Raw genomic sequence first — 12,760 nt, 5'->3', positions numbered from 1 at the left:
CAAAAAGACAATATGCAATTATCTTGAGGAGAAAACAGCTGAATGCGGCTGATGAAAAGTCTGGATTCAATCATACACTTAGCACGTTAGATGCTATTAAACCGCAGATAATAGCCTCCATTGCCTACCGAGTAATAATCCCGCTCGTATCGTAATCACCTCCATTACGTTTATTCAGCTTGGCGTTATCATCGCCGCTCTTATTAATATTAGTCTACTTTTTCACAAGAATCAAATTTCTTGGACAATCAAAACATTCAAGTTTTGAGTGAAAATACGTTGCCTGGTACGGGTGCTCTTTCAGACGGGCTGGTTTCTGAGAAGTGCTTCGGATCTTGGTTGCAGTCGACGTAAATAAAGTCAAAGCTATTTTTAAGGATTTGGAGCCTGCCTCACTTTTAGTACACCGCTATTAAATCAAACATATATTGTTTATGTGACGACGCCTCCCTTGTCGGAGTAATTAAAAATAATTAAAAGCTAGATGAGTGAAATACGACTAACTCACAGTGCGAGTTGCTCCATGATCACGTAATGAAGAACAGATTGGCGACTATGTAGTAGTCACAGAAAGGCATCACAGAGGGGTAACACAACATAAACATCGAAAGGGGTACGAACAGAACGTACACCACAAAGTCTGCCATTTTTAGTCTTAATGTAAAGCCTCCTGTGTTTAACCAGGAAACCTTGATCTGATGTTTGCGCACACACAGTTCATTATTTTTAACTTTTACAAGGTTGATACACTTGTGTAAGAATGCAAAAACCACTTCTAGTTATTTCCAGCCAACCGACCACATCCGTTTTTTTGTGGGGTTTGTCCTCAGATGGGTCGCTGGAAGGGCACCAGTGGATAGTTTAGAAGAGGGGCGGCCACTTTTTTGTGTCCAATGATGAGCTAGGCCAGGTCATTTGTATGTTAAAATGGGCAAGCTAAAGCAGTAACATGTTATTTTGGTCATTGTTTCCGATCAGGTAAAACAACAAAATTTGAAGAAATAAATCGCCATTAGCGGTCCCACAAAATTTTAGCATCGTTCTACTGAAAGCATGTGTTTTCATTTTCTTCATTTTGCACGTGCGACATGTGCGCGACCCGGTTTTGTCTTTCTGATGCCGAGCGTTGGGAGGGACACGAGGCGAAGTTTTTTTTTTTACTGGCCCAAATTTACGAGTGCTGTTCCAGAGGCGTTCCGCCTGACGCGCTGCGAGGACCGCAAGATTCCCTGGCTGAACTTTTGACTCTCGTGTCCACGGCCAGAAACGGTGGCACAAGCGTTCCGTCCCAAACATACTGGGCTTGGAGCCTATTTTGCTGCCGAAATAAAAAGGCGGCAGACGGCCCGATTACAAGACATACTTGGTCAAAAAAAGCCAGTGTATCCTAAAAATAAAGAACAATGGCGCCCTGTGGGATTGTGGTTGGTTTGGGGAGTGTGCTTCTGAGATACCTTCATGCGAATGGGAGAACCAGATTTGCGATGCGCTGGAATGGGGTCCGCCCCGGAAGGAGGGCGAGGAAGGCGAGGAGGGCGGCCGGGAATGGTGAGACGGGTGGGAAGGGGGCGAGCCCAGACTGCTGGCCAGAAAGGTCCCCATGAAGGAGGCAGAGGAATTTCCCATCAATCCACCGCCTGTGTGAAGGAGACAAAACAGAGTCTTTTGATTTGTGTGAACAGAGCAAGAAACATCTGATGTGTCTGTCAAAGCTTTTTGTGGGAGAGGAAACAAATTTGACCATATATGGACGTGTCACAGGAAAACATTTGTAGAAAAGGACAGCGTTGCTTTGAAATTAGTGCCCCCAAAAATGTAGCGTAACACAAGAGTCCCATCTCACAGCTGAGCACACACTTTTCCAGGCTCGCTCCCTCTTGCTCTCGCACACTTTCGCCTCTGTTCCCCAATGTGCCCCCCCACCCCACCCACACTCTCATGCCCTCCATTATCTCTCACCGCTCCGTTCCACTTCTCTCATCTTTCGATTTCATTGCACAAATCTGAGAATCCCACCTTTTTTTTCCCCCCTCGTTAGTTAAATTTAGACTTTTTTTCTTGGTTCCATCTCAGTAAGCAGTAATACACTCGTGGTGGTTTGTATTAAAGCTTCCCATCACTTCAAGCTCAAGTTATGTCATCCTAACGTCGACTATTTTTTAATGAAGCAATTCTCAAAATAGAAGCTAAGTTCCTCCCAAATGCACCAAATACTTATATTCCCATAATATGGACTAATTTAGAATTGAATGCAAATTCCAAAAAGCACCAAAACAAAAACTTGAAGGCCCTTATCAAAATTGTGCCGTGTTGCACTTTCTCCTCTGTGGCTTCTGCTTTACAATGACATCACCTCTCGCTCCACTGGTGAGAAATGACCGTCTCCCGGTTCCTTACGTTTCTGCCGCTTAGCATCGCATTAGGCCTTGTTTTCCACCATAATGATCGCAGCAAAGAAATCCGTCGCCGGCTGCTGGAAGTGTGTGTTTAACAAGACTGCGATGAGTAATTGACCATTTGTAACAATGCTGAACACGGCCGCTACTGTGGGGCTGATTGTCGATTATGCATTGCCGGGGAAAACACACTCATTAAGCACTGCTTAAATTGCATTGCCATTATTTGCCCGCGACACTCCGCTCGAGTCGCACGACCGTGAAGTGTTACGCTTTTGTATAAAGACAGCGCTCATGCACACGATTGTATCCTGCATTGTGTCGCAAATGCACTGTGTACATCATACTGGAACCTGAGTCGGCGGCTTTCCGTGAATCCACAAATTTCATTGCGCACAAATCTCAATCTCAATTAGATTGCATTGAAAAGGAATCATTGTTTGTCCCCCTGGAGCAATTTAAGAATCTCCCGGAAATGAAAGGAATGGCCTTTTAATTCATGTATTTACGGAACGGTCTTGGTTTGTTTTCCTGGCAAGGACCGCAGAAATTTCACGTTCAAATCCCCATCCACTACTGTCCTTGAAGAAATTTTATTTTATTTTACATAGGACTTTGCCTCGTCCAGTGTGAAATACTTCTCCAGAGACTTCGGCTTGTTATAAACAGAACCCGAGCTAGACAATTGTGTCTTGAACATGCTGCAGAAAAGGGGGCCACCGCCGTATCGTTGTTTTGCGGTACAGGGATCCCGCCGGGCTGTTGAAGTGACGGGGGAGGCATTGTGTGGCAGCCCGCTGACATGCTACAATGTCGTAGGCTTTCTTACCCCCCCCCCCCCCCCCCCCCCCACCTTATCGCCTCCATCTCTGGTGCCACCTCAAATCACCCGAGTGCCTGCGGTAAAGCCCTGTCACGGCTCCAAAGACGACAGGGGCGGGCAAGGGGGGGGGTTGAGGACAGTGGGGGGATGGATGATTGCCAGCATGCTTGCCAGGCACACATCGTATCAGTCAGACACCCACAACCGCCGCTGCCATCTACCGTACACACACTCCTGCCCTGTTTTCGGCTTATTTCCCCTCCAGTTAGCCAAGCCAAGGCTCCTCGGTGCCTCGGGCTCACATAAATCAGCTAATCCTCTTGCATTATTAACAGCATGGCTCCGGAGAGAAAAAAGGGGTTAGAGAGACATCGGGAGTGACAGCGAGGCTTTTTTTTTGTGAGCGGTGACGGAGAAAGGTGTCTCTGCGACGATGACAAGAGAGAAAACATAGAAAAGGAGTGTCTGGATGTCAAGCGAGGAGAGCGGTACTTGATGAAAAACCTTCCGGATGACAAAGACCTGATCAGACCGAGCAATGACCTGCATCATGGGACCATGTCCTCACATTGAAATTATGGAAGGTCCATGTTTGGGTCTTCTTGGAGTCTCTAACGTCTGCTTCGTTTTGTGACATCAAGAAGCAGAATGAATCGGAGGTGGTGTCGAGAGTGCCCGTTAGTGCTCTGGTGTGTTAAGGCGACCCCAAAGGAGCGAAGATCAGAGGTTATTGGAGGTCATCAGGAAATCAACTTTCTACGTCGGTTTGCTTATGAAGGACCGTGTCGATGTTCTGTCTATTTTGAGCTGCAGTTCTTAAAGTGGTGCCATCAGAACATAGATTTGGTTCTCATCCCTCACAGCAATGGAGTTTAATCCCATTAGCGAATTCAGAGAGAAGGAAGCGTTTCATCGAACGTGCAACATAAACCTCCGGAGGTGGAGGTGTTGACTGAACAATGAAGCTCAATTTGTTCCCAACTGCAGCGTCACACATATTCATAAGTAGATGGACTGGAGGCCCCCACGGACAGCTCCGAGTGAGCAGCAGGCAGGGAGGATAAAGGCCCCGTTGTCATGGGAACAAAAGCGAACCAAAGCTCCAGGCAAGGAGACCGACTGAGTGCTCGCCATTAAAGCAGAAGAGGGGCGATGTGCTCGGTCAGTGTGATGCCCATCAGAGATCCCGTTGGAGCTCGTAGCTTGCATGTTTTTGCTCTCCCCCACCGAATTTAATCCAGTTTCAATCGGAGGGCTTCAGGGACAAAGGTAATCATCCCCCCCTTTTGGGTCACTAATCAGCTTTGATGAGTATTTTTTGCCTATTAAGCTAACCGTGAGGTAAGATTAGACTGATTCTTTTTTGCTGTCTTGAGGAATTATACAATAATAGGATGTCGAAGTTTGTGTAGGCAAACTGCTGAAAAAGACAACAAGCAACCACCCACAAAGGTCATGGATACTCTTGCGCCTCTAAATGCGAGGATAAAAATGAGATGTTTACATACTAAGCCGAACTATTGCCTCTTCAGCAAAATGGCAGGCCACCTGGAGATGTTCTAAATCTGTGTTACCGTCATTAAGAATAGGACTCATCGATTCCCAGACCTATCAAATGTCTATTTTGAAGAGTCATCCAAAAATGAAGACTGGAAAATGTTGACTTACCAAGTAAAAACATCACGAAGGCTTTTTCAGACAGTTTCTCCTCAGACTGTGTTGCTCATCTGATTTCCTGTCAGCGCAGTCCTTGTTGCGTGCCCAACACTTTCCACTTATACCTCATGTTCCTTAATCATTGCAACATCTTGAAACCGGACGGTCGGTGGCCTCGGAGAAACTGCACACACCACCGAGCAGGGCCGCTGACTAACCCAACATCGACTTCCTCACAATAAAACGCACAGGGAATTTGAAATGGCTACTCAAGTGGGGGGTGGGGGTGGATTTCCTTCAAACAGTCATCTTGAAAACATTAACTCAATTGGTAGCCAGATTGTTGCGCACAAATTGTCACAGACGTCTTTGTTCTGGTATCTCCAGCCCCCTTCTCTACAGCTTGGTTCTGTACGCACTGGTCCGGTACAAAAATGTATCTGTACGTGGATTTGCTTTTGGCTAGCCCACTATGTTGGAAACACAATCCAGATCTCCAAAATTAAAACTGAACTGTACCGTTTGGTGAACGGGTCGAAATCCTTCAACCCTACTTCACCCCCGACGTGTTTTGGATTGGATGGTGGCAGCATGACCAAACACGAGGGCCTGAACGTAAGATGAGACGAGCCCACGTCTTCTGTTGGAGGCTCGTCCGTACTCAAGTGAGCGAGCAGGCGCTCCAGTCCTGGAACCAGGCCCAGTACGGGGGCGGGGGAACGTGCCAGCAGCGCACGCCTCCGACACTCTACATGCCTGTGGACTGAGTTTAGTGGATGTGGTCAGCGTGGGTGGAGAAGGAACAGGAGAAGCATTTGGAAGAATTGATGGTGGAGGAAAGTGAGGGAGATTTTTCTGTACAACGGGGGGAACATCCCGATGATGGGTCAGGGCCGTAACTGAGCCGATAATGGTGTCGGGGATTTTTAGGGACTTGTCTTCATTGGTCTGGTGATTAACGGTGAGCAAAAAGGCATGCAGAGATCGTTTTCCCTTGACCTGGAGCATCATATTTATACAATTGAAGAATGTCACAGAAGGTTGTGAAGAACCGCCGAATATCAAAAAGCCAAGGACAAGATATGTCCTTGCAAAGGTAGCAAAAGGAAAACAGATTGGAAGTTAAATGTTCTCGTTCCAAGCCACACAAAGGTTTTAGAAGCTGGATGATCTCCATCCTTCCATTTCCTGAACTTGATCTCGGATTTTGTTATTCACGCCTCAGTTTTCTATGGTTACTTCAACACTCTTGTGTCTCTTTGCTTTTCCGTAGCTCTGGCTGTTATTTTCGACTGGTGCTGTCGCCCGTTCGCAGCCAAGTCAATTTTCCATGTGGTGCTCAATTTCTGAGAATCACAGCAAAAATCAGAATCAGCGACGCCACCGACCACCAGGCCGTCATTTTAGAAAGACGGAATCTTTGACGGCTAGAGGGGAAACAGCTTTTCTGTATCCCTTATCATGTCCAAGGTCACACGTGAGCTGGATCCAATCCCGACTGGCCGGTAGATCCGGGTCAGGTCGTCAGTTGATCGCAGGGTCCATATAACAACCATTGACACCTTGGTCCAATTCAGTTTTCTAATGTCAAGTCCAAGATGAGATTCAATCCCAGAAGCTCTAATTGCAGGGAAGACCGTGGCCCATATATGCTAGACTCCGTTATTTCAATCACAAGCCTGTTTTCTACGGGATAGATGTCGAGCGCTGTTTTTGTCCGTGAGAAAATGCCATAATGTGTCGAGTCACTGGCCTCAATTGAGGCCAACACATCGACATTCCATACTGGGACAGGGGAGGGAGTGGGAGGACAGATTTGAAACAGCAACAGGATGAGACCAGGACAAGGCCCATTACCTCCTTTTTTTACACCAACCGCCCACACTTGTACACTCAAACTTCCCACACCCACTGCACAGATTTGGTTTAATAGCCCAGGCAAGAAAAGCAAGGTCTCCGCCGAGAGTCGTGTAACGCTGGCTTCATGTTTATGATGTCACAGGAAGTCGATATTAAACCCAGACCAGGGTGCTATACTTTTGCTCCAAGCTTATTACAGAGTGTTTACTCTCCAAGCACCTTAGTTCCATTGTACTATATTGACTCACCCCCGCCCCTGCACCAGCTATTAAAGCCAATCTAAAGTGTCTGTCTCTTGCTTAAGATAATATACAAGAGGTCTGGCTGGCTGGCTGGCTTTGTATGCAGAGCAGTTCCACACCTCCTGGTGGAAAGCCATTTTCTACCTGTCCAAACGTTTGCGGAGCCGGCTTGTTAACTGACCTATTGTAACACGAGAAGCTTTCAGAGCCCTTTCCTACTTTCCGGATCGTTATTCCCGAGGCATAAAATCGCCATTATCATAGTGGAGCTCATCCATCTCACGCATGCATGCTAAACATCCGCTTTTAAAATTTCTTTCTTCCTCTTTCCACACACACACATACACACAGCAACACACCCAAACATAAAGACGCCCACAGCTGCGCCAGGCCATCTTTCTAACAATCCAATCTGTTTTCTTTCCCATGATGTTTCCCATTGGCACAGGCAGGAGAAAATCAGATTTACTCCCCCACAGGGCCAATGCAGTTGCACTGATATGGAAAATGATTTCAGAGCTGCTTTAGCCCATAAACATTATTTTGGTCCCCCCCCCCTTCCCCCCCTGTTAATGACACATTTCTTCCCAGCATTGTAGTCGGGATGAGTGTTTAGAGAGGAAGTGGGGAGGAATCCTCCAGGGCCACCCAAACATCGGGGGAGTCCTTCACCCTGTTCGCTGACATCCAAGACTTTGCTCTCTCTCTCTGTTTTTCATCCACACATACACACTTAATCAAGCACGGAGGAACTTATATTGTCACGGCCTTCAAATGTAAGCCCCGCCCTCCCACAAAGCTATCCTAGAGCCGATCCAAAACGGGATTTCTCTCCTCGCTCTCTCTGGAGCTGTCAGCCTGCTTCCTAACATTTGGCTTCCGGGCTCAAACCAGCCCGGCTACAATTGTGTCATACAGACCACAAATCTTTTTATTGGTGTAATGCGGCAAGCGCAACGACTCCCCCTCTTCAACGCGGCGATGAAACGCACACTCGTCAAGAGGGGGGCGAAGTTGCAAACACTTTGCCCGAGGCAGATTGTCAACAAGAGAGACCAAAATTGTAGCCTGGAGTCCAAAATGCGTTGTTGTCAAGAGACTCCAGCGGGCCAATGGCGGGGGCACTAAACCTTGCATTTGGCACCCATTAAAACACATCTGCACGACCGAACAGGAAGCGGCCATTTTGAATCCCGGAATGATCTTGTCGTGATTTTGTCTTTCACCGGAAAATATCATTAGAAAAACTCCGGATGTCCATATATTGATTGGCTTTATCCATTTATCCAGGTGATTTGCAGACAAAGGCCAATTAAAACACACGCTCAGCACTTTTTCCTTCCCCTGTTAAGTTTGGAACTGAATTGGCTAATTGGGACGTGGTTTGACTGAGCGGGTTTCGCCATCCCTGGGGGTGATCATACGGCTCCACTTTTCCACCCTGACACAGTCCTTCTGTCGCAATGAGAAGTAATGACGTCGTACAGGAGGCAGTAAAAAAAAAAAAAGAAAAAAGTGTTTTATCAAGATGGCTCCCTCGTGCCGCACATATGCTCATGCCACATGAAAAGCGGCTCTTTCCCGACGGCGTCCTGGGTGGTCTGGCCTCCCGCTCTGGTAGATGGATCTACTTTATGCAAAAGCAGAGCGGGGCTGGACCTCGTCTCGTGTGTTCTGCTGATCTCGGAAGTCCACTTGAGTGAGATGAACGCACGATCAACGATACAACCAGGACCGTATTAATTCACGGGCTTCTGAATTCATCGGCAGCTTTTTGGACCGTCTTGCCTCTTTTTGCTTTCATCATGTCTTTCCTCCCCCTTTTTATCTTCCCTCCTACTGTTCAACTCATGTTCCTTCACTTCCTCATCGCCTTGATGTCTTCCCTCAGCTGCCATCAAGTATGTGCTTCAAAGTGGCCTTCATTTCTCATATGTTGGGTTCTTAAGCACTTCCTCGCTGTCCGCTGTGGGCCGTTCTTTTTGTCCATCGGTTTTCCCTACGATTGTGACGGACATCTTTTTTTACTCTTCATACCACCGGCCGTAAATCAGCTTCAAGAAATTGCTGGAATGTCCTGTCCTTCTTTTAGGTCAAGAGCCGGGACATTTGGGACTCATTTGAAGTCCACACTTTGCTCCCGTCCTCTCAGTTCTGTCCCCGTTTGCCCTTAAAAACGATCAAGTCTGCGCGAAAGAAAACACAACCCTGGCTTCTCTTCATCTGATCCTTCCCGTCGAGGCGCAGAGACAGAACAAAGAAGATAAGAGAGCCGAAAGACGCCGAGCAGCCTGCTCAAGGTCTCGCCGGTGACCTCGGTGTAATTTGAGTTCACACGGAGAACAAAAGGGAAATATTTAACTCTGCTGGCTACTTGATCAGCTTGAGACGTCAGCTATGTCCTGCACGTCCCTCTTCCAGACAGTAGCGAGGAGGAGGAGGAGGAGGCCCGTCTGGTAACCTCCGTTTGCGGTTGCTCATTTTGCAACATGTGTATCAAAAGATGGAACCAGAGGGAGGAAGCACATTTCCAGCTAGCCCCGGCAGCTTTCAGCAGGTTATCACAATGCAAACAAAGCAGTCAGAGGCCACGATGGTGGAGGCAGAGGAGGGGATGAAGAGCAACACAAGCGATGAATAAAGAGGAGTTACTACCGGGACCTCAACTGACATGCTTATATTCCGGTGTCAAAACATTTGACACAGGTACTTGACCGTGGCTTTGAAATACAAATCAGTGCCGCTTCCCTCGTCTCTCCATCCCGATCACCAAGACCCTCAAGACTCCACGAGGAGCTTGAAAATGCATGGCCTGGTATTTCCTTTAAAGCCACGATGATGTCACCAGCAGCTCCGTAATGCCATCCGGCGCATTCCCTTATGTGGATGTTGGTTTTTCTTTCTGTATTTGTTCTGGCGGCGTTTTCTATTGTGGGGTCGGTCGGGCTTTTTGCACTCGCCAGATAAGAGGGCAGTTATGTCAACAGCGTGTGCTGCGAAATAGGCCGCCTGCTCATGTTGACATTCTACAACTCCGCTTATTTACCCTGACCACAACCGGCAATGAAGCCGCTAGTGCGCTAATGAACAGATGACTCTTGGTGAAGTGCCCCCTTCTGGCACCGACCGGTACTATATTTCCACTCGACGGGTGAACTCGGAACATTTGGACGAATTTTGGTTGTTTGGTCTGTGGGGGCTCAGACTCGATTTTTTTTGCTAGGAATGTTTTTCCGTGACGAAAGCCGATGGTGCTTGGGAAGTATTACTCTCGTGAGACCTGTGAATATTTTTTATGGAGCAGGGAAGCATGTCTGTTGAATTTTGGTGATTTTGCATAGGATTGCTGTGCAAAGTTTTGGAACTCTAGGTGTAAATGCAGGATCAGTGTGTGGGGGGGTAATAATGGGGGAAAAAATTAGAACCTGCAATAGCATGAGTGTGCATACCGAGCTGAGCGTGACTCTAAAGGAACTGGTGGAGCGGCATAATTAGGCCATGAAGGGAAGCGGGTTAATTGACTTCTTTGAGAAAAAGCCTGATTTCTATCAGCCAGTCCCATAATTATCTGAGCCCACTGAGCTTTCATTAAGCCCTCCCCCCCTTTCCTGATTTATCTCTCAACCCCCCCTCCCCTTTAAAGGAGGTAACACCCGGCCGCCCATGCCGTGCCCTCAGCATGGCCCGGGAAGACCGAGGCAGATTTACGGCCAGCACCTGAGCAAGTAAGGTGCACGGAGGCACATAAACACACCGGGAGTGCACAATTGCACACACTAGGCTCCAGACTGCTGCTGACCTCGCCAAGACCTCCGCGTGCTAATGTATTGACGAGCAGCTATTAGCCGCAGCGCGATGTATGCTGGAAGTATTACAGCACCAGGCCATGCTCATGAAATGAAGACATAAGAGAAAAGATGGTTTATAGTTTTTGTAGTGGGGCTGTGGAATTTTTGAAGATGGAAGCTCTTTTTTTTTTTTTTTTCCCCCAACAATTATGTTCTCATCTAAGATGTGTGAATGTTCTAAATGTCGACTAAACGGTTTGTGTTTCGATAGAAACAAATTGCCTTCTTCCTGGCTGCTCCTTTCTCGGGAAAAATATTTGAGCGACCATTGCGAGTACAAGCAGAAGGGGAGGGGGGATGATGAGGGGAAAAAAGAGATGAGAAGTGACAAATGAGCGATTTCCTACACAAACCCATAAATCAGTAGACTGAAGCAGGGGCAGTATGAGGTCTCCCTCGAAAGGCTTAATCTTCGCTCTCAAGCAGACGCACAACTTTTGCACACGCACAATCGTTGTCCAGATGGCGAACCGGTATAGCTTTGCTCTTTGTGAACGTGCCGTTTGGCTTGGCAGACTCTCTTAAACGTGAGTTTTCAAAGCGGCATGTGTGCTCAATTATGTCCCGTGTCTTCGGTCGCATACAAAAAGGGCGGCAGGGGGACTGTTGGCAAACTCAACGAAATTATCCGTCCACGCTGGGACTAGGCAATCTGGGTTAAGAAAGTGCAACAATCTAGTCAACTTTGTTTACGCCGTTGTGAGCTTTAATTGTAAGACAGGAAGGCGGAGACTACAGTCTGCTCGGAGGGGGGGGCGGAGCTAGGAAGGCCCAGTCGGTCCTTGGAAACTCGAGCCCCTCACAGGACAATCTGAGGTGGATTGATGAGGGTCCAAAAGGACTTAGGATCTGCTTTCATTGTGAGTGTTCGCCATCTGCTCGTTTGGAAAGAGAAGCCACAACGCCGAGGAAAACTCTTTTGAATGTCAGATGAGACGTAAAAAAGTGTGCGGTACGGTGGACGGCACGGCCGTATCGATCCTCAAAGCAGCTCTACTTTCTGAAATGAGATCTGTTAAATGGGAACCGGGAGCAGGAATGGTGTGAATACAACGCCGGTCCCCGCTACGTTTCTAAAATAACAGCGAGGCTCCACTTTCTACAGTAATATTTTCATTCCCCGCTTCTCCCAAATGAACATCCTCCTCCAGCCTGCTGTCGGCGATATTGATCCACTCACTTTCCATCTCTTGACTGTCAGTGAATTTTTTTTTTTTTACCCTTTTCAACCGGGGAGGTAAAAGTCTTTTCTCACTGCTAAATAATCTCGGCCGTTTAAGTAAATAATCTACAGCAAGCCCTCCCTTGAAACCTCGTAAAGGTCTCATCTAATCCCCCCCGGGTAACCCCTTAAACACTCTCAGCTATCTAAAACCCATGACTCACCTTGGAAGCAATCAGCAGGAAAAAAACCCACGTGAGGGTTTTTTTTTTTTTGACCTCTTAACCTTCCCCAAACCTCGACCCGCACGTGGCCTACTGATAGATTTCCGATACCCTCCGAACAGCTCCGGCGTTGGGGTGGAGAACAACGTTGCATAATGCGACGCAGACATTTGCTCGCGATATTGCAATCGAGGAACAAGGCGCGGGAGAAGCTCGGCAAACCACGCTCGAATGGAAGTTTAATCACAGATCCACATGGCAGCCACCCACACGTGCGCCCCCAATTATGCGGTAGAACCAAAAGGCATCCAGCGAGCGTTGAGAGCCAGCCAAGCGAGCGCTCTGTCAGAGCATTAGCCAGCATGTAACCATTGCCCAACCTCACGGCAATTACAAGTGCTTCTAATTCTTCGCTGGAATAATTGCCTTCTCCCGCCACTAATAGTTTACTTTTCTTCGACGGCTGACAGAGCCGAGACCGGGTTCCCGAGCGCAGACATACACGCTCGCGCGGCCGCAGCTGGAGCTCATCTGTCAGCGTGCGGGATC

The 12,760-nt window shown here is 47.8% G+C and overlaps 1 protein-coding gene and 1 long non-coding RNA gene across 9 annotated transcripts in view; one reads left to right on the top strand and one right to left on the bottom strand.

The window, feature by feature from the left end:
* The window catches only part of LOC148384054 (uncharacterized), a 102,201-nt gene that overhangs the window by 68,316 nt on the left and 21,125 nt on the right, over positions 1–12,760 (top strand). The window lies entirely within an intron of this gene.
* The window catches only part of bahcc1a (BAH domain and coiled-coil containing 1a), a 46,452-nt gene that overhangs the window by 20,908 nt on the left and 12,784 nt on the right, over positions 1–12,760 (bottom strand). For all 6 annotated transcript variants that reach the window (XM_088357869.1, XM_088357868.1, XM_088357870.1 and 3 more), the window contains exon 3: positions 1,455–1,637. In XM_088357869.1, coding sequence (XP_088213995.1) covers positions 1,455–1,637 — 183 coding nt within the window. The remainder of the gene's footprint in view (positions 1–1,454; positions 1,638–12,760) is intronic.

Source organism: Syngnathus floridae, chromosome 17 (genome assembly GCF_059516105.1).
Source record: "Syngnathus floridae isolate MCC-2025c chromosome 17, RoL_Sflo_1.0, whole genome shotgun sequence".
Taxonomy (NCBI): domain Eukaryota; kingdom Metazoa; phylum Chordata; class Actinopteri; order Syngnathiformes; family Syngnathidae; genus Syngnathus; species Syngnathus floridae.
The sequence above is the reverse complement of the archived record's forward strand: the minus strand, read 5'-3'. Positions and strand labels throughout refer to the sequence as shown.